The sequence below is a fragment of the Eleutherodactylus coqui genome, chromosome 1 (assembly GCF_035609145.1).
Source record: "Eleutherodactylus coqui strain aEleCoq1 chromosome 1, aEleCoq1.hap1, whole genome shotgun sequence".
Classification (NCBI taxonomy): Eukaryota; Metazoa; Chordata; class Amphibia; order Anura; family Eleutherodactylidae; genus Eleutherodactylus; species Eleutherodactylus coqui.
In genome coordinates, this window is record NC_089837.1 from 60,792,837 (window position 1) to 60,815,405 (window position 22,569).

General features: G+C 47.6%; 1 protein-coding gene across 1 annotated transcript in view; it reads right to left on the reverse strand.

The window, feature by feature from the left end:
- KLHL29 (kelch like family member 29) overlaps window positions 1-22,569 on the reverse strand; it is an 853,771-nt gene that overhangs the window by 254,931 nt on the left and 576,271 nt on the right. Inside the window, exon 6 of the mRNA XM_066589171.1 lies at window positions 13,960-14,508. Coding sequence (XP_066445268.1) covers window positions 13,960-14,508 — 549 coding nt within the window. The remainder of the gene's footprint in view (window positions 1-13,959; window positions 14,509-22,569) is intronic.

A 22,569-nucleotide genomic window follows, 5' to 3' on the forward strand; every position in this document is an offset into this window, starting at 1 on the left:
TGGGGCCCAGTTACAGATTTGCATTGGGGTCCAGGAGCCAGTGGTGTAGGAAGGAGGGTGCGACAGGTGCGGGCCGCCCCAGGTGCTATCACTGAGGGGTGTGACGAAAAACTTTTCTGCACCGGGTACCACCTGACCTTTCTACCCCACTGTGAGGAGTTACAAGTTTCATTTCTGGCTGTCACCCAGCTTTCTCGGGACACAATGGCTTTTATATCATGATAATTTCCAAAGAAATATCTAAAATTACGGAAGATGTCTCTTCCGCCAGCGATGTAGTTAAAGCCTTCTCTAACTACAGGCAGTGAAATGAAGCACAATGCAAGCGATTCAATTAAATGAATGTCACACTCAGACTAATTATTATGGCGGTACGATGGAGTAAATATTACCAAGGAGGCAGATCTAAAACTCATTTTCCTGGTTTTCCCTATGGATGGGAATCTATGTTATTGTATTTTATGAGTTGGAGTCATTACTTCATGATCTCTTCTTCCCTTCAGGATTGCGGCAGCCTATTTCACAAATAATTAACGCCCTTGAAGCAGAGAATAGGCAGACTGACAGTCTCATTATTGCAACGTGCTCTAAAATATATTCCGAAGCAACGCTTCCCAACTTGTGTATGAGGCGCTCACTGTCTCTGTGTCTAGAGGCTTTGCTTTGAAATCACACTGAAATCCCAGCGCTGTCACACTGTTCTACGCTGTAAAAGTTACCATCTCCGGCACGTCGCTGCTTATATCGCCAGCCTCGCTGCTCATGGCAGTAACAGAATCTAGCACAGAGCGACTGAACCTCCGTCTACCGCTAATACATGCTAATCGGTAAAAACTATTAGGCTCTAAAGGTGTACCCACCGTAAGGGCCGCACGGAGGAGGAACCATGTCCCTTCATTTAGGAAAAATCCAGAAAAGAGGAAATCATATGTAAAAAAAAAGGAGGACGTTACAGCTACAATAACGTAAAAGGTTACGAATAGTAGCACAATGGTTACAATGCGGCATCAATACAGCATCAAACACTACTGACCTGCCATGCCCAAATAACAATGTCATATATACCCAAATAAAACCACCGTGTAGTACAGTAAGGGCGCTTTAAGATGGGTCAAAAAAGGGACCCTTATGCCCTGTTTAGACACTTATGCCCCGTTCAGAAAATCGTTCAAATGAATGAAACTGAATTGGAAAAACGACTGAACGATGAATGTGAACCACTGAACGATAAGTGCCCAAGACTAAATGGACTGCCCGTGCTGGTGATGATGTTACCAGCTCTTTCCAACGGGCAAACGAGAATCGTGAGATTCTCTGGTCGTGTAAAAGGGCCATTAGTTGGATGGAATCTAAGGAGTTACTCAGTCAGGTAATACCTTCGAGTAATACCCCTTGTTGCTAGGAGGGGGTCCAGCCAAAGCCACTGATTTGGCTAAATGGGTGTAAACTAGAGATGAGCGAACGCGTTCGTCCGAGCTTGATATTCGTGCGAATATTAGGGTGTTCGGGATGTTCGTTATTCGTGACGAACACCATGCGGTGTTCTGGTTACTTTCACTTCCTTCCCTGAGACGTTAGCGCGCTTTTCTGGCCAATTGAAAGACAGGGAAGGCATTACAACTTCCCCCTGCAACGTTTAAGCCCTATACCACCCCCCTGCTGTGAGTGGCTGGCGAGATCAGGTGTTCGCCTAATATAAAAGTCGGCCCCTCCCGCGGCTCGCCTCAGATGCGGTGTGAGTTAGATGAGGGACAGTGCTGTTTATACCGGAGCTGCTGTAGGGAAAGAATTGGTAGTTAGTGTAGGCTTCAAGACCCCCCAAAGGTCCTTATTAGGGCCACTGATAGCTGTGTGTTGGCTGCTGTTAGCAGTGGGATTTTTTTTTTTTTCTCAAAATCGCCTCTGCAGACCGTTGCACCTGGCATTAGGGACAGAAGTGCTGCATAGGCAGGGAGAGTGTTAGGAGTGAGTGTAGCCTTCAAGAACCTCAACGGTCCTTTCTAGGGCCATATTTATCCGTGTGCAGTACTGTCCAGGCTGCTGTTGGCTGTGCTGCATTTTTTTTGGGCTTCTCAAAATCGCCTCTGCAGAGCATTGCACCCTCCATTGATACTGCAGGGAAAGAATTGTATAGGCAGGGCCACAACACAGTTATTATTCATAGAATATACGCAGTGCTGCCTGTTGGTGGGAAAAAACTGAAAACAAATCTATTTGTCCAGCCTGTGTCCGTCCTTACGCCTGTGGAGACGTGTGAGCTGCGTGAAAAACATTGCTAAATCATACGCAGCCAGCTACGCTTTACTGCTGGGTTCGCCATTTGCTTTCCTTAATTGGGAAAAAAAAATACCTGCTCTCCAAGAGTTATAATAACTCTGCTACCCTCACGTTCTGTGACACATAAGCAGGGACACAGCGCAGTTATTAAACTTCGCAGGTTCATTGAATATACGCAGTGCTGCCTGTTGGTGGGAAAAAACTGAAAACAAATCTATTTGTCCAGCCTGTGTCCGTCCTTACGCCTGTGTAGACGTGTGAGCTGCGTGAAAAACATTGCTAAATCATACGCAGCCAGCTACGCTTTACTGCTGGGTTCGCCATTTGCTTTCCTTAATTGGGAAAAAAAAATACCTGCTCTCCAAGAGTTATAATAACTCTGCTACCCTCACGTTCTGTGACACATAAGCAGGGACACAGCGCAGTTATTAAACTTCGCAGGTTCATAGAATATACGCAGTGCTGCCTGTTGGTGGGAAAAAACTGAAAACAAATCTATTTGTCCAGCCTGTGTCCGTCCTTACGCCTGTGTAGACGTGTGAGCTGCGTGAAAAACATTGCTAAATCATACGCACCCAGCTACGCTTTACTGCTGGGTTCGCCATTTGCTTTCCTTAATTGGGAAAAAAAATACCTGCTCTCCAAGAGTTATAATAACTCTGCTACCCTCACGTTCTGTGACACATAAGCAGGGACACAGCGCAGTTATTAAACTTCGCAGGTTCATTGAATATACGCAGTGCTGCCTGTTGGTGGGAAAAAACTGAAAACAAATCTATTTGTCCAGCCTGTGTCCGTCCTTACGCCTGTGTAGACGTGTGAGCTGCGTGAAAAACATTGCTAAATCATACGCACCCAGCTACGCTTTACTGCTGGGTTCGCCATTTGCTTTCCTTAATTGGGAAAAAAAATACCTGCTCTCCAAGAGTTATAATAACTCTGCTACCCTCACGTTCTGTGACACATAAGCAGGGACACAGCGCAGTTATTAAACTTCGCAGGTTCATTGAATATACGCAGTGCTGCCTGTTGGTGGGAAAAAACTGAAAACAAATCTATTTGTCCAGCCTGTGTCCGTCCTTACGCCTGTGTAGACGTGTGAGCTGCGTGAAAAACATTGCTAAATCATACGCAGCCAGCTACGCTTTACTGCTGGGTTCGCCATTTGCTTTCCTTAATTGGGAAAAAAAAATACCTGCTCTCCAAGAGTTATAATAACTCTGCTACCCTCACGTTCTGTGACACATAAGCAGGGACACAGCGCAGTTATTAAACTTCGCAGGTTCATTGAATATACGCAGTGCTGCCTGTTGGTGGGAAAAAACTGAAAACAAATCTATTTGTCCAGCCTGTGTCCGTCCTTACGCCTGTGTAGACGTGTGAGCTGCGTGAAAAACATTGCTAAATCATACGCACCCAGCTACGCTTTACTGCTGGGTTCGCCATTTGCTTTCCTTAATTGGGAAAAAAAATACCTGCTCTCCAAGAGTTATAATAACTCTGCTACCCTCACGTTCTGTGACACATAAGCAGGGACACAGCACAGTTATTAAACTTAGATAATTCATTCACTAGAGGCAGTGGGGCCTTTCGTTTTCCAAAAAGGGCAAAAATTATATTTGGCCTGCAGTCTTGCGCCAATTTATTTCCTGCCTGGGAAATCTAATCACTGGTAATACAGCATGCTGAGGGGTAGGGGTAAGCCTAGAGGACGTGGACGTGGACGTGGCCGAGGACGCGGAGGGCCAAGTGAGGGTGTGGGCACAGGCCAAGCTCCTGATCCAGGTGTGTCGCAGCTGTCTGCTGCGCGATTAGGAGAGAGGCACGTTTCTGGCGTCCCCACATTCATCGCCCAATTAATGGGTCCACGCGGGAGACGGTTATTAGAAAATGAGCAGTGTGAGCAGGTCCTGTCCTGGATGGCAGAAAGTGCTTCGAGCAACCTATCGTCTACCCGCAGTTCTGCGCCGTCCACTGCTGCCAATCCGAATCCTCTGTCTGCTGCTCCTCCTTCCTCCCAGCCTCCTCAGTCCACTACAATGACACCTGCTCAGGAGCGGGAACACTCCCAGGAACTGTTCTCGGGCCCCTGCTTAGATTGGGCAGCAGCGGTTCCTCTCCCACCAGAGGAGTTTATCGTCACTGATGCCCAACCATTCGAAAGTTCCCGGGGTCCGGGGGAAGAGGCTGGGGACTTCCGCCAACTGTCTCAACAACTTTCTGTGGGTGAGGAGGACGATGACGATCAGACACAGTTGTCTTGCAGTGAGGTAGTAGTAAGGGCAGTAAGTCCCAGGGAGCAGCGCACAGAGGATTCGGAGGAAGAGCAGCAGGACGATGAGGTGACTGACCCCACCTGGTGTGCAACGCTTACTCAGGAGGACAGGTCTTCAGAGGGGGAGTCAAGGGCATCAGCAGGGCAGGTTGCAAGAGGCAGTGCGGTGGCCAGGGGTAGAGGCAGGGCCAGACCGAATAATCCACCAAGTGTTTCCCAAAGCGCCCCCTCGCGCCATGCCACCCTGCGTAGGCCGAGGTGCTCTAAGGTCTGGCAGTTTTTCACAGAGACGCCTGACGACCGACGAACAGTGGTGTGCAACCTTTGTCGCGCAAAGCTCAGCCGGGGAGCCAACACCAACAGCCTCACCACCACCACCATGCGCAGACATATGATGGCCAAGCACCCCGCAAGGTGGGACAAAGGCCGTTCACCGTCTCCGGTTTGCACCCCTGCCTCTCCCCCTGTGCCCCAACCTGCCACTGAGATGCAACCCCCCTCTCAGGACACAGGCACTACCGCCTCATGGCCTGCACCCACACCCTCATCTCCGCTGTCCTCGGCCCCATCCAGCAGTGTAGTTCAGCGCACCGTTCAGCCGTCGCTTGCGCAAGTGTTCGAGCGCAAGCGCAAGTACGCCGCCACGCACCCGCACGCTCAAACGTTAACCGTCCGCATCGCAAAATTCATCAGCCTTGAGATGCTGCCGTATAGGGTTGTGGAAACGGAGTCCTTCAAAAGTATCATGGAGGCGGCGGCCCCGCGCTACTCAGTTCCCAGTCGCCACTACTTTTCCCGATGTGCCGTCCCAGCCCTGCACGACCACGTCTCCCGCAACATTGTGCGCGCCCTCACCAACGCGGTTACTGCCACGGTCCACTTAACTACGGACACGTGGACAAGCACAGGCGGGCAGGGCCACTACATCTCCCTGACGGCACATTGGGTGAATTTAGTGGAGGCTGGGACAGAGTCAGAGCCTGGGACCGCTCACGTCCTACCCACCCCCAGAATTGCGGGCCCCAGCTCGGTGCTGGTATCTGCGGAGGTGTATGCTTCCTCCACTAAAGCACCCTCCTCCTCCTCCTCCTCCTCTGTCTCACAATCAAGATGTGTTAGCAGCAGCATGTCGCCAGCAGTCGGTGTCGCGCGGTGTGGCAGCACAGCGGTGGGCAAGCGTCAGCAGGCCGTGCTGAAACTACTCAGCTTAGGCGATAAGAGGCACACGGCCCACGAACTGCTGCAGGGTCTGACACAGCAGACCGACCGCTGGCTTGCGCCGCTGAGCCTCCAACCGGGCATGGTCGTGTGTGACAACGGCCGTAACCTGGTGGCGGCTCTGCAGCTTGGCAGCCTCACGCACGTGCCATGCCTGGCCCACGTCTTTAATTTGGTGGTTCAGCGGTTTCTGAAAAGCTACCCACGCTTGTCAGACCTGCTCGTAAAGGCGCGCCGGCTCTGCGCACATTTCCGCAAGTCCCACACGGACGCTGCCACCCTGCGCACCCTGCAACATCACTTTAAGCTGCCAGTGCACCGACTGCTGTGCGACGTGCCCACACGGTGGAACTCTACGCTCCACATGTTGGCCAGGCTCTATGAACAACGGAGAGCTATAGTCGAATACCAACTCCAACATGGGCGGCGCAGTGGGAGTCAGCCTCCTCAATTCCTTTCAGAAGAGTGGGCCTGGTTGGCAGACATCTGCCATGTCCTTGGTAATTTTGAGGAGTCTACCCAGGTGGTGAGCGGCGATGCTACAATCATTAGCGTCACCATTCCTCTGCTATGCATCTTGAGAAATTCCCTGCAAACCATAAAGGCAGCTGCTTTGCGCTCGGAAACGGGGGCGGGGGAAGACAGTATGCCGCTGGATAGTCAGGGCACCCTCCTGTCTATTTCTCAGCGCGTACAGGAGGAGGAGGAGGAGCATGAGGAGGATGAGGAGGAGGGGGAAGAGACAGCTTGGCCCGCTGCTGACGGTACACCGGCTGATTGCCTGTCATCCTTTCAGCGTGTATGGCCTGAGGAGGAGGAGGAGGAGGAGGAGGATCCTGAAAGTGATCTTCCTAGTGAAGACAGCCATGTGTTGCGTACAGGTACCCTGGCACACATGGCTGACTTCATGTTAGGATGCCTTTCTCGTGACCCTCGCGTTGCACGCATTCTGGCCACGACGGATTACTGGGTGTACACACTGCTCGATCCACGGTATAAGGAGAACCTGCCCACTCTGATTCCCGAAGAGGAAAGGGGTTCGAGAGTGTTGCTATACCACAGGACCCTTGCGGACAAGCTGATGGTAAAATTCCCAGCCGACAGCGCTAGTGGCAGAAGGCGCAGTTCCGAGGGCCATGTTGCAGGGGATGTGCGTAGATCGAGCAGCATGTACATCCCAGGCAGTGCAACAGTCTTTAAGGGCCTGGCCAGCTTTATGGCTCCCCACCAAGACTGTGTCACCGCTCCCCAGTCACGGCTGAGTCGGCGGGAGCACTGCAAAAGGATGGTGAGGGAGTACGTAGCGGATCGCACGACCATCCTTGGTGACGCCTCTGCCCCCTACAACTACTGGGTGTCGAAGCTGGACACGTGGCCTGAACTAGCCCTGTATGCCCTTGAGGTGCTTGCTTGTCCTGCGGCTAGCGTGTTGTCGGAGAGGGTGTTTAGTGCGGCTGGGGGAATCATCACAGATAAGCGTAGCCGCTTGTCAACCGACAGTGCCGACAGGCTAACACTCATCAAGATGAACAAAGGCTGGATTTCCCCAGACTTCTGTTCTCCACCAGCGGACAGCAGCGATACGTAAGCAATACGTAGGCTGCACCCGCGGATGGAAGCTACGTTCTCTCTCACCATCCAAAACGGGGACATTTCTGCTTCATCAATCTGTGTCTAATATTCCTCCTCCTCCTCCTCCTGCTCCACCTCCTGAAACCTCACGTAATCACGCTGAACGGGCAATTTTTCTTAGGGCCACAAGGCTCACTCAAATAATTTTTCAGAACAATTTTTATAAGTTTCAATGCGCTTAAAAGCATTGGAACTTTAACTTGAACCAATTTTTCGTTACACTGGGCTGCCTCCAGGCCTAGTTACCACTTAAGCCACATTAACCAAAGCGATTAATGGGTTTCACCTGCCCTCTTGGCTGGCCATGGCCAATTTTTGGGATGTACATTAGTACTGTTGATACAGCAATTTGTGTGGGCCCTCGCCTACAGTGTAATCAAATTAATTTTTAGCCCACCTGCATTACAGCTGACGTTACCTCAGCTGTGTTGGGCAATGCAATGGGATATTTTTGTGTACCGCCGGTGGGTTCCAGGGAGCCACCCATGCTGTAGGTGCACACTGAGTTTTTAATACATCTGTACACTTCTAAAGAACCCGTCTGACCGGGGCATGCAGTGTGGGCCGAAGCCCACCTGTATTACGCACGACATTACTACCTCAGCTGTGTTGGGCAATGCAATGGGATATTTCTATGTACCGCCGGTGGCTTCCTGGCACCCACCCAGGCAGTGGGTCCACAGGGAGTTAAACCTACATGTGTCCACTTGTAAAGAATCCCAGTCTGACTGGGGCATGCAGTGTGGGCCGAAGCACACCTGTATTACGCACGACATTACTACCTCAGCTGTGTTGGGCAATGCAATGGGATATTTCTATGTACCGCCGGTGGCTTCCTGGCACCCACCCAGGCAGTGGGTCCACAGGGAGTTAAACCTACATGTGTCCACTTGTAAAGAATCCCAGTCTGACTGGGGCATGCAGTGTGGGCCGAAGCCCACCTGTATTACGCACGACATTACTACCTCAGCTGTGTTGGGCAATGCAATGGGATATTTTTGTGTACCGCCGGTGGGTTCCAGGGAGCCACCCATGCTGTGGGTCGACAGGGACTTCACAATAGGGAGTTGTACCTGCCTGTGTCTATGAATTAAAAAGCCCGGTCTGACTGGGGCATGCAGACACCTTGACAGAATGAATAGTGTGTGGCACATAGGTTCCCCATTGCTATGCCCACGTGTGCAGCTCCAGATGGCGGTGGCACAGGATTCTATTTCTCATTGCTTCTGTACAGCATTGTGGGCTATCGCTCCGCCACTTTTAAAGAGGGTCGCTGCCTAGCCGTGCCAACCTCTGCAGTGTATGCCTGCGGTCCCTCGTCATGGCAGACGCAATTCTAAATAGACATGAGCGTGGTGTGGCATGAGGGCAGCTGAAGGCTGCGCAGGGACACTTTGGTGTGCGCTGTGGGGGGGAGGGGGTGCGGTTGGGCAGCATGTAACTCAGGAGAAGTGGCAGTGGAGTGTCATGCAGGCAGTGATTGTGCTTTGTTGGAGGTAGTGTGGTGCTTAGCAAAGGTATGCCATGCTAATGAGCGCTTTTCAGAAGTAAAAGTTGTTGGGAGGGGGGGGGGGCCCACTCTTGCCGCTATTGTGGCTTAATAGTGGGACCTGTGAACTTAGGATGCAGCCCAACATGTAGCCCCTCGCCTGCCCTATCCGTCACTGTGTCATTCCCATCACTTTCCTGAATTGCCCAGATTTTCACACATGAAAACCTTAGCGAGCATCGGCAAAATACAAAAATGTTCTGGTCGCCCATTGACTTCAATGGGGTTCGTTGTTCGAAACGAACCCTCGAGCATCACGGGAAGTTCGTTACGAATAACGAACACCCGAACATTTTGGTGTTCGCTCATCTCTAGTGTAAACCAAAAAAGAGTTATCCCAGTTCAACTAGACATGTCTGATCAGTGAGAGCAGTGGCATACATAGAAAAGATGGGCCCCCTAGCAAACATTTACATGGGTCCTCGATTGTGGTGTCCGGTTGTGCCACCCTGGACAGGAGGTACTGGTGGTTGCTTCCCATTCCATACTTTTTTGCTTGCTAACAATTCAGTTCCTCTTTAGAGCAAGGTCCTCTATATGTTAGCACTACCCAGCAGCAAAAAGGATGGTGCAATCAGAGCTTAGGCTCCATGCATCCAAGGGCCCTATAGTAGTTGCATGGTTTGCCTGTATGCCCTTGAATGGGGGTCTACCCGCTACACAGTGGCAAGGGTGTACATACCATAGAGGCAGGCATGAGAAGAAGAGGTCCAGCTCAGACTGACCTTATTGAAACAGTTAAGTAGGAACACCACACTTTCTATCTACAAGGTGGCATGGTAGCAAGCTCTGGGGTCTTCTGTCTCAGAATGAAAGGGTATGATGACATTGACCTACACGGAGCCAATTTTGAGTTGTGTTACAGAGCCGCTTTTGGATCTACAGTAAGTACACCCTTGTCCAGGGGCGTAACTATAGAGGGTGCAGGGGATGCGGTTGCACCCAGACCCAGGAGCCTTAGAGGGCCCATAAGGCCTCTCTTCTCCATATAGGGAACCCAGTACTATGAGTAAAGCATTATAGTTGGGGGCCCTGTTACAGGTTTTGCATCGGGCCCGGGAGCTTCAAGTTACGCCTCTGCCCTTGTCCATTGGGTATGTCTTAGTAGTAACCTAGACAGGTGTACAGGATGTTATAGCATACAAAGGGGTCACCCTACTGTAGCTTGGGTGCCAATTTTGGGGGGATAGAAATGGGCTTGGAATACGGGTTCAACAAATACGTATAGATGTAATGTACCTTAGCCATACAATGTATAGTACGTGTCCGTGATCCAAATATAACCCTTCGCTCTACGCTACATATGATAACAGAGGGGGCTGCGAATCTTACGGTACAAAATAATTAACAAAGCTTCACGACACATGAATTCCAATCTCCCGGCCGTACTTACAATAGCACGGTAATTAAACAGTATAGCCGCCCGCACGCTGCATGCAATGAAATTGTCACCCGTCTGAGAAGACAACATGACCTGTTGCAAATGAAAAATTTGAAAAAAATTTCATGTTCTTGGAAAGGGAGGGGGCAAGCAAAGGTTAATAATGAACGCACAGTACATTTTCACATGCAAATGAGACTCGTTCCCCTTTGGAAGGGCCGGTAGATCTGTAATTAAAGAAAACAAATGCGGAATTTAAATAAGTGCACTAATGAACTCTAAAAATATCTGTTTCCACTCCGCAGTGATAGGTCTGCTTGCTGGACATCATACAATAATTGCTTGTGAACTTTGCCAAGTCTTGTGTATTAAGCCAGACAATGAAATTGAAAGACTCGGGGATTTAATGAGATGGAACCTCCGGCCCTTTTCAAAAAGATCTTATTATAATGCCAGGCGAGCTCTCGAGACAAGAAAGGATGGCAGTGAGTGCGAGTGGTCTAAGTACCACACGAGTGATGCCATTCTGGACTCAAGAGCCTACCGTGCCTTCGTCCTTTCACAGAAGAAGCAGACTCTTAAGGATGGCGATTCATTGTAGACAAAGATAGAACTTGGTCTGAAAATCAGTGGGGGAAAAATATCAGCCGCGAAGCAACATGTGTTCAAGGAAGTGACTTCATGTATGTAGATGCATGTACATAGATATTTTAACGTAGGGCTCTCAACTGCTCTCATGGGGACCACAAAGATGCACAGAAGGGGGTGCACATAGAGAAAAAACCAAACTAGACCCAACTTGTGATGCCTTCTTTACCCTCAAACCAACCTAGAATAGGAGGGTTGGCGTTTGTTAACCCACTTTCCATCCTGTGAAGAAGTGGAACCTTTCATGGGTTCATAATACCCATAAGGAATGGGTTAAGGGTCATTGTGAACTAGAGCTCCTCTATCCTCTGGCAACTTCCACAGATACATTTGGCCTTGGACTAGAGGTACTATGAGAACATGGTCATCGTATAGAGTAGAGTTGATCATTTAGAAAAAGCCTGTCCTAACAGAACCCCAATCGGTCCATTTTTGAAGTTTCTCCATAGGAGAAAAAAAACAATTGTATATCATCGATTTAGGGAAGGTTGCACCAACCTTTTGATCTGTGATCAACAAGAGGTGATCTCCGACCAAATAGAAATACATTTCACCAAAGCGTTTCAGCTTGTGATCGAGGTTCAAATCTTGGATTAATTTGATCCTCCAATTTTGGCAGATCAAATCAGTTGATCTAAGTTCAACTGGCAAAATCCAAGATGGCGGGCTAGCCTGATAGGCTTTTCATGCGTAGTAATATTGCACTTACGTTTGCTGGTGGTAGCGGCCTTGTTTTTACTATTACTATGAATAGTGGAAAGATCGCTATGAAAGCTGGGAAGATCACCTGGCTACAGTCACCAATCACTGATAGATTATTTCTATGTTAAGCCTTTGCTTGCAGATCAAGGGAACTTGGTTTTGCAAATCTTAGATCAAAAAACGTTGGTGCAACACATTTTTCGTAAACCAAGTTCAACAGATGATCACAACTTACCTAAACCAGGATCAACAGTATGGTTGGTGCAACTGGCCCTTAGTGATACTAACTAAATCAGATGGCCTAGTTTATACTCATCCGCTTTGTCCTGTATGGGCTCTTCTTAGATTACTCTCCCAGTGCTGTGAATGGTCCCCACAGCTCAGTGTCTATGGGTGATGTCAGACTTGATTGACAGTAAGTGGTTGGGACTACCCACTTGACACATTCCCAGCTCTGGGAGCTGAAGCTAAGAGTAGCCCAAATGGGTCAACAAGGGTGAGTAAAACTAAAAGAAAGACATCACTGGAGTCAGCGGGGCCACAGCTGCAAAGCTATGTAGCCAGCTCCGCTGACCTAATAGGTCACCTTTGAAGGGGCACAAAGCTCAGTACTGAGTAATGATGCCGATAATACGTCACATGACCCCTCAGGCCACTGATTGGCTGTAGTGATCATGTGCTGGCAACTTGTAAACAAGTAGGGTCCAACGGATTATATGCACTTGATTGGTGGGGAATTAGAGTGGTAGACACTGGACAACCCCTTTTAAAACAGGCACACAAAAAATCGGTAGCCTCATCTGCTTAAACGGATTGTCTGGTTACCGATCAACATTTCCCCGATAGCTGCAACTGTGTTAAAATAACAAAAAGAGCTGTACTTACCCATCTTGGGCCATGGGGATTGTAGCCTTACCGTCCTCCCGGTATTTGTTGTGGAAGATGATTTCACAGGAAGTCACCGGACCACTACAGCCAATCACTGTTCTGAACTTTTGACATCATGACACCCAGAATGCTAGCCTCTGATTGGCATCAATGGTCACCTGACTTTGGGTGACATCATCTACAACAACAAACACCGGGACCATGACGGGGCTGCAGTGCTGGTGGCAGAAGACAGGTAAGTACACCTCTCTTTATTAGGTTAACGCAGCTGCAGCTATCGAGGAATGTTTTCCGGTAACCGTACAACCCCTTTAATAAAGAACAAGCCAGGGGTAAATCTATTGCGACTTGCCAGTACTGCTCATGGGATAGTGGCGCCCCATTTAATTTTGCACTATTGGGTGCCATGATTACTAGTTACATATCCGGTAGTCTGGACCACCCAGCTCCTATGTATCGCAGATCTAGATTTACAAAGACTTCTGTTGACATTGCTTTTTGGTTTTACTTCCACCCTTCCTCGTAAATTTTGCTTTTGCTTACAGTTCTCCGATGCAACGTTGTACCCTCACAGCCATAAATATATGATCCCCCCGGTGAAGCGCCTTTATAGGCATCCCTCAAAAGGACTATCATGCGGTGAAAATAAAAGCTGATATACAATCCCAGGCATCTTATCTGTTGTCTTAGCGTGTTACCCATAGAGACGGCGGTAGGGGGGATGGGTCATAAATCAAGAGCAGATGAGGCTCTCGTTAGAGCAAATTTAATTCTCGGAGATTCTGTTGAGTCAGGTGAAAAATAAAGAGACTTTTATATTATGGATCTGGACTGCGGACTCGTTAACATCCCGGTGAGCCTCCAGCCCTCCTTGTTTCGCTGCTTGTTCTGGAAAAGGCACGTTTGCAGATCATACATTATTTAAAAAGGCCGGAGCTCTGGGACCCGAGGATCACTTTAGATGAAAACAAAAAAAAAAAACGGGGCCTTGCTTCTCAACCGCAAACTGATGCATTTCAGCGGGATACTCAGAGAGGGCCCGTCAGCTCCTGCTCTATAAATCAGACTGCAGGAATTCGACTCAACCATTTTCTGGCAAACTCAGTAGGTGTCACCGGGAAATGAGAAGAAATTCGTGTTTTGTTTTACGTCTGGAGAATTGCTTTCTCTCTTTTTTTTTTTGTATGTGTTCATATTTAATTCATAACCACTTCTGCAAGGCCACGGAAGAAAAAAAGTGACGGAGGACTCCTAGCTTACACACATCGGGGATGAAAGATCTTCTTCCGTGACCTTCAGTTGAGCCTGTAACTTGGTGTCAATCATACATCATACGGTGTTCAACCAGGATTAGATCAATAGGAAGAAAAGAGAAGAAAGATGGCTTACCTTTAGGATACCAAGGATCTGTGAATTCATACTTTCCCATTCCAATCGTTCGTAACATCTGAACGCCATTTGGGTTTTCGGCGGTCAAAGTCTGGCTGTGAGGCAGCTGCGGAGGGGTCTGGCCATTTGTAGCTGGCACATTGTTAGGAAGCGCTGCAGAAGGTACGGCAGGTGGTGGTGGAGGAAGGATGGGACAAGTCATGTGACCGTTGCCTATCGCCGTATGGCCAGGATGAGGCACTTGACCGACGCCGGTCAAGGAGGACATAGCTATAGGTTGACTGTGTCTGTACATCGTTTGGCTCTGTAGGTTCACCATCATGTTGCTCAGAGGTTGTGCAGGTTGCTGGTGCTGTTGGAGTTGGTAGTGAGCTGTCATTAGTGGTAACTGTGGGGCAACGTGAGTGGGGATGGTAGGGGTGACGCCTATGATGGGAGCTTGCACGTTGGCTGCTTGGCTGTATATAGGAGGCTGGGTCATTCCATAGGTATGAGCTATAAGAGACGCCTGGGTTGCTGCAGAGACGGTCGTTGCCCACGGTGGGGTAGCTGGAAAAAAAGTAAAATGCATTAGGGATTATGGTCAATTTTATAATTCAGGTACATTTTTTTTTACAAAAAGACAATGTAGCTTTTGCCGAAGTCACAAAAAGAAAAAACTAACTCAAGCGTTGGAGGCTCCACTTGGTGCGGATCCATCCGTAAGTCCCAGACAAAACAGCACAGTGTTAATTTTGGATAGCCTGATCGAAGCCAGATAAATCCCACTCCTGTCAATGGGGGCCGCAACAGATTCATTTGGGATTAAAGAGAAGGGAAACAGAATTCCAAAAGGAGCCACCAAGGGATCAGAGATGCGTGACCCATGTAGTTCCACACTGATGTGGGTGACGCAGGAATACTTGCAGCCACCGTGTACCTTAATATTAATTATATAGCACTATTACTAGATTATTTATGGAGCTGGTAATTGGTCACTGTACGGGGGTATTATTTAAGCTCAGTATGGTGGCATTATGGGGTACTGTTACTTAGCCACTGTATAGAATATTATTTCTGCGGGGAATGGCAGTGGAAGCCTTGTATAGCATCGTTATTAGTTAACTTTATGTACGGAGCTATTATTTGGTCACTGTATGTTGGCATTATTTGAGCCCTGTATGGTAGTATTTACTAAGGTACTGTGCAGAAAATTATTTCTTCAGTGTATGGCAGTGGCAGTATTGTAAAGGTTGATTCAAAAGTCAGGGCCAACTGGAATTTCTTCAGAGATACAAGTAAGAAACTTTGTAGAACACTTTGATGAGTGAGGAGAAAACTTTTAAGTACTACAGTAGTGCCCCTTGGCCAACTTGGTGGCAGCCATCTTGGATTTAGCTCAAGAAACTTAAATGGAAAGGGGGTCATGGTTAACATTATTTAACCCTTTCTAATCCAATGTTGGTCCTGGACCGGCATTAAGATTTCCCTGCATAGCTCGATGTTGGACGAGGGTCAACACATATTTCTAAAATTATGCAGGACAGTAGTCTGATGTAGGAGGATGTTCTGCATATGTATGTTACAGTATACAGGACAGAGCTCCGATGTCGGAGTTATGTGGGGAAATCTTAATGTTGGACAACGGCCGAAACCGGATTGGAGAGGGTTCATTTACAAAAAAAATTGCTCATAAAATCATCAATACGAGTCATTTATATGTGTATCTATTGAGTAACTCCAAGGAATCCACAAAGTGCTATCCCACTGAAAATAAATAAGAGCCTGGGGAGTGCGTGGGTGGCAGGGAAATTGGATTGGAAAGGGTTAGTGGTGCAATTTCATCAGAATATGATGATATACTTCGTCTCTCTCTGCAGGGGGTAGCTTGGAAGAGCCAGGAGCAGTGCTCTGAGCTCCCGCCCCCTCTCTGCCTCCTCTCAGCCCCTCTGCTTTATTTGCAATGAGGAGAGGTGGGGCGGGGCTAATTATCGGAACTTAGCCCCACCCCGCCCTGCCTCCTTTCATTGCAAATAGTGCAGAGGGGCGGAGAGGGGGTGGAGAGGAGGCAGAGAGGGGGCAGGAGCTCAGTTCCTGCTCTTGGCTCTTCCATCCTCCCCCCTGCAGATGAGGACACCGTATATCGGCTCGGCCTGAAAACCGAGCCAATATACGTTCGTGTGAATCCAGCCTAAAGGTGTTGACCAAGATTAGAAAATAGGGTCTCCTTTCTATCCTGAAACAGCACCGTGGGCTGTGTTAGTTATTGCAGCTCAGCCCCATTTACTTGAATAAGGTGTTATACAGCCATGGTTGAGAGTAGAGCTGTTTCAGGGAAAAAATTACTTTGACCTTTTTCTAATATCGGACAATCCCTTTAAATTATGTTTTTTTCTCACCTATTATTGATTCATGTTAGAATAGTGAGGTTAAAGGGCCACTGTGGATATTTAGTAATGCACTAAATCTCCTATTGCACTTCTGGCTCCGACCCCAATGTCGACGTCTGGTTCAGCTGCACTGACAGTAGGCTGGAGAATCAGCTTCAGATCCTACCTATCAATTAAGTATATATGACCTATAGTGATGATAGGACATCAATAGTAAATTCCTAGAGCTGTGAATGCAACCATATTGGTTCAACCATGTATTTCCAGTATCAAATATTGCTCTTTTTTGGGAGGGGTGTGTGGTTGGGGTTTTTTGCTATTTAAGCATTTTCCCTTACATTATGTATGTCATACTATGGACATTTTTTTTTACATGAAGTAAATGTGGCTCCCATACAATAAGATTCAGTGTAGCGGGAGATAGAGCTGTAGGTGTTGTATGTAGTCCAGGAGATTTCTGACTTATCTGACAGTACACTGAGCTTTAATTAGAAAAAAGAATCAAATTGCAAGAGAAAACATGAGAATGGGATTTTCTCCAAGATGAAGTGTCTGCATGGTGACAGCAGAATGACACAACATAATGACACAAAGCCAGGTCCCTGCAAGAGGGAATCTGCAATAGCAGCCCGCTCCCTGCTCATTACTCGGGATTTATGTCCTAGGACTTGATGTATTCTACAAACACATATCTCCTGAAATCCAGCATAGGAACACATAGTACCCTGTCCCCCACCCCCAGCTCCTGGTCATGTCACTCATCATCACCGAGCTGCTATTTCGGGGAAAGCCTCTGCTACAGGCAGCATTGAAGTGCTCATTAATAATGCACCAATTATCATAATGACTAGCTATATAATTATATACTGGATATGATGTGTACATCGCTCTTCTATGCCATGGAATTCAGCACAGAGACATAATGACACTTTTAGCACATAGAATATAAAGGGAAGCTCCGCCTGCAGAGACTCGATAAGGATAGAATAAGTCAACTGCACGACCAGTAATTCCCTAATATAATCTGATCATTGAAACTGTTACAGTTGCAGAGATGCTTATAAAGATTAGAATTGGAGAGGTTTTAAAGTCTTAACTAAAATGCAATATTGTATTACTGCTTAAAGGCTATAAAAACCTACGTGCATGAAAATCAATACACACATATCTTATTAATTCCCTGCAGAACAAAAGAAACACTTTTTTTGCATTGAGTTTTCCTTATCCTGCATTTAAAAAGCCTCATACTTGGTTTGCAAGTGCACCTATATTCAAGTTTCTGGCTTGACAGTGTTCCCAGTACTGGTCAGCTAGTCTATCTCACGAATGCACACAGGATCAGTTCTTCCTCCCCTAGTTTGGAGGCTGTGTAACATAACCACGCCCATTCAATGCTACACAGCTATCTCTCCATCCTCTCTCTCTGAGTAGCTGTTAACCCAATTTCCCCTTGCTGTTAAGAGCAGAGTATTCACACAGAGTGAATTACGGCTCTCTGCGATAGTAGTCTTCCCTGCTCTTTGTCCCTTCTGATCTTCTCCACCATCATTCTGCACTGTCATATAGCCCTCAGTAATAGTAGCTTTTCATGCTCTCTGTCCCCCCTGAACTCCCCCACCATCCCCCAGCACTGTCATACAGCCCTCTGTAATAGTAGCTTTCCCTGCTCTCTGCCCCCCTGAACTCCTCCACCATCCCCCAGCACTGTCATACAGCCCTCAGTAATAGTAGCTTTCCATGCTCTCTGCCCCCCCCCTGAACTCCCCCAACATCCCCCAGCACTGTCATATAGCCCTCAGTAATAGTAGCTTTCCATGCTCTTTGCCCCCCTGAACTCCTCCACCATCCCCCAGCACTGTCATATAGCCCTCAGACTCAGTAATAGTAGCTTTCCATGCTCTCTGCCCCCCTGAACTCCTCCACCATCCCCCAGCACTGTCATACAGCCCTCTGTAATAGTAGCTTTCCCTGCTTTCTGCCCCCCTGAACTCCTCCATCATCCCCCAGCACTGTCATATAGCCCTCAGTAATAGTAGCTTTCCATGCTCTCTGCCCCCCTGAACTCCTCCACCATCCCCCAGCACTGTCATATAGCCCTCAGTAATAGTAGCTTTCCATGCTCTTTGCCCCCCTGAACTCCTCCACCATCCCCCAGCACTGTCATACAGCCCTCTGTAATAGTAGCTTTCCCTGCTCTCTGCCCCCCTGAACTCCTCCACCATCCCCAGAACTGTCATATAGCCCTCAGTAATAGTAGCTTTCCATGCTCTTTGCCCCCCTGAACTCCTCCATCATCCCCCAGCACTGTCATATAGCCCTCAGTAATAGTAGCTTTCCATGCTCTTTGCCCCCCTGAACTCCCCCATCATCTCCCAGCACTGTCATACAGCCCTCTGTAATAGTAGCTTTCTCTGCTCTCTGCCCCCCTGAACTCCTCCACCATCCCCAGCACTGTCATATAGCCCTCAGTAATAGTAGCTTTCCATGCTCTTTGCCCCCCTGAACTCCTCCATCATCCCCCAGCACTGTCATATAGCCCTCAGTAATAGTAGCTTTCCATGCTCTCTGCCCCCCCTGAACTCCTCCATCATCCCCCAGCACTGTCATATAGCCCTCAGTAATAGTAGCTTTCCATGCTCTCTGCCCCCCTGACCTCCTCCACCATCCCCCAGCACTGTCATACAGCCCTCAGTAATAGTAGCTTTCCATGCTCTTTGCCCCCCTGAACTCCCCCATCATCCCCCTGCACTGTCATACAGCCCTCTGTAATAGTAGCTTTCCATGCTCTTTGCCCCCCTGAACTCCCCCATCATCCCCCAGCACTGTCATACAGCCCTCTGTAATAGTAGCTTTCCATGCTCTTTGCCCTCCTGAACTCCCCCATCATCCCCCAGCACTGTCATATAGCCCTCTGTAATAGCTCAGTGATAAGACAGTGAATGCGCATTCATAACAGGGGAGCTGACTAGGAGAGAAGCTGTCGGTTTACAGAATTTGCTAAGCTTTCAGTCCACCCGTCTGCAGTGACTTGAATAGCAATACAAGCATAGAAAGCAAACAATCAGAAATGTTTAATGAAAACCAATTACAAAAAGTCTACATTTCCAAAAGTACATTGATTGAAGAGTAGAAAAGTGTCCGTAGCCTTCAAATAGACGTTCCATAATGTAATGTTAGAATTGGGGTTGTTACAGTTGCAAATATAGCATGAAAGTTTAGAAACAGACTAAGTTGTGGTTCAGGACTCGGCCAGCTGTTGTGGCATGTCTATTGTATGAAATGATAACTAAGTATCAATTCCATAAGGTAATATTATTATTAGAGGTTCTACATTTACAGTTAGAGCAGAGAGGTTTATAAAGAGACTGTTGGCATCAGTTTAGAATTACAGAGTTCTGGATGCCCAACCTGTAATGCAATATTGTATTTGATCATTGCTTAAAGGGAATGTATCACCTATCATTTTATTTTTTACTAATAAACACCAGTTAGAGAGACGTTTTCTATTTTTCGAATCTGTTCTCATTTTCTAATAGTAGAATTTTTTTATTCTGTTGTCTATACATGACTATGGGGGGGGGCCATCTTTCCTGAGCTACATTTAGAGCATTTAGAGAGATGTTTTGCAGCAGCTTCATGGGCCATTCACACAAAGGACAGGAGGGGACACAGTGAGTTGTATGGGAGACTGTTCTAGGCATGTACTTAGACCCATGCCGAGGTTATTATGCAAGGAGGGGAAGTAGATGGTCACAGCTTATACCTATTGTGAATGGTGGGTCCTGTGTTATCTACATATAGGAGTCACCTCTCAGTGTAATCCTGCCTGTGATGTTAGTGAGATGACTGCTGAAAGGTTTTCTCCGCAGATCACTAGAAAAATGCAGATTTTGCACGGATTTGCTTTAAATAGTATTTTTTCTTGCATGCGGATTCCCCGTCTATAGATAGCAATGTGGCCGATCCGCGCGAAATCCGCACTAAAATGGAGCATGCTGCGGGTTTCTTTCCGCGCGTGAAAAACGCAAATTGATTAAAATGTCATTTGCGGGTGCAAAATTCAATTTAATTGACCGCAGATGGCCAATGATATTCCTATGGGCAAAATTTCACCCGCGGAATCCGCAATTCAATTTTGCTAGTGGACATGAAGCCTTGGGCTCTGTGCTCAGTGTGAAAAATGCAGGATTTAGGCCTCATGTCCACGGGGAAAATCAGGCCCGCTACGGATTCTCCATGGAGAATCCGTAGCGGGTCCCTCCTGCCCCGCGGACATGAGGGCTGAAAATAGAATATACTCACCTGCAGCGGGCCGTGCGTGTCTTCCCTTCTTCCCGGCCGGATCTTCTTTCTTTGGCCCGGCGGATGTGCATATGCGGATGTGCATATGCCGGGCACATCCGCCGGGCCGAAGCAAGAAGATCCGGCCGGAAAGAAGGGAAGACACGCACGGCTCGCAGCAGGTGAGTATATTCCACCAAATGGAGCATGGTCCGGATTTTTTCCTGCACGCGGATCCGCGTCTGCAGGGAAAAATGACATCCGCAGGTATTTAACTACCTGCGGGTGTCTAATGCAACTGCGTGCAGAAAAAACGCTGCGGATTTGAAATAATAATTTACAAGTGGACATGAGGCCTTAGGATTTTTTCAAATTACAGATTGTGACCGAAAATTTAAAAAATCTGCAAAAATTCTGAAAAAATATGTTTAACAAAAAAAGTTATTTCCTGATGGCACATTCACTTTAAATAGCAATTTCATAATACTGTATAACATTATCATTGGAATTTTCACAGCTGCAAGTGGAGCATGAAAGTTTATAAAGAGACTGATAGTTGTGGTTCAGAAGTGTAGAAGTCCTAGTTGTTATGCCTTCTAGGCTCGTTCACACGAGTGCTGTCCGCGCACATCACATGGTTTCCCATAGAAGCGTTCACATGAAGAAATTTTAGAATTGCAAAATCCTTGCACTTGCCAAAATATAGGACATGCGTGACTGCAATGCCCACATTTAAGGTCTGGGGTGCGAGTAAAGATAGGACCTGACCTATCTTTGGTGCACTGCGCAGGAGATTCTATTGACTCCTATGGGAGCAGGAGTTTATGGAAACTCCTGTGCAGGAAAAGAAGATTACAAGTCATTAGGAGGATTACAGCAGGACGTTAAAAACTTACAGCCCAGAAGTGCATTTTAAATGTCCAGCTGTAAACTCCTGTTAGTCCCCGCGGGGATGAGGGGACTCCCCAAGGGTGATCCTAATCACTGCGGGGACTAACAGGAATTTACAGCTGGACATTTAAAAAGTGCTTCTGGGCTGTAAGCTTTAAATGTCCCGCTGTAGGTAGCAGTGACTTCCTCTAACCCCACTGCTGGGCGATTCTCTCCAGCTCTTCCCCCATCATGGGAATCCTAAGGGATTTCCTCATAGTGGGGAGGGAGAGGGGGCAAGATTACAGGGCTCTCCTAAGGGTTTCCCCGCCCCTCTAGCGCTGCTTCTTCTCTCTCCTCCTGGAGCAGCTACGCTTTTCCGAGCGCAGCTGCTTCAGTGAATGGGCGATTTTCATGCTCATGAAGCTCGGGTCTTCTGCGTATGACACATTGCCCATTCATGCGATTTTTGGGGCAGTGTAGGCGTGCTTTCTTTGCGCCCCTATACTGTGCTAAAACAGCGCTCGAGTGAACGATCCCTTATACTGTTAAATAATAGCTTAAGTGGAGATTCCATAAAGTAAAGACATATAGGGCTAATTTTAATATCTTTTTCACTGACTTTTCTGTTTTCTGTTTTTAGTTTTATTACAGGGAAGAAGAAAAAAAAAGGTTTAAAATAATTTATAATTGTTTATTTTTAAAATTTGTATATTTACGCTAAAATATAGCACAGGAATGAGTTCCTCATTTTGTTTCCGAAGTATTGATATATAACATGTATAGTTTTGGATTGCAGGGCGCATATGGATAAAAGGAAGTGTGTGTGTGTGTGTGTGTGTGGGGGGGGGGGGGGTGCTTACTGCTGCCTATAGAAGTCTCTAGAGAAGAAAGGAGGAGTTTGCTGCAGAGCGACAGAGAATCAGAGAGACTCTCAAACACTGCTGCAGCTAATAATAAATGATTAAGGTCTCACAGCTATTGGAATCACATCTACACTGCTCAGGACTGCTGTGTATTGTCCTCCATACTGCTCTTTCTTATGAGCGAAATGGAAAAGATATCCGGCTCCCTATGTGTGCTGTGTGTA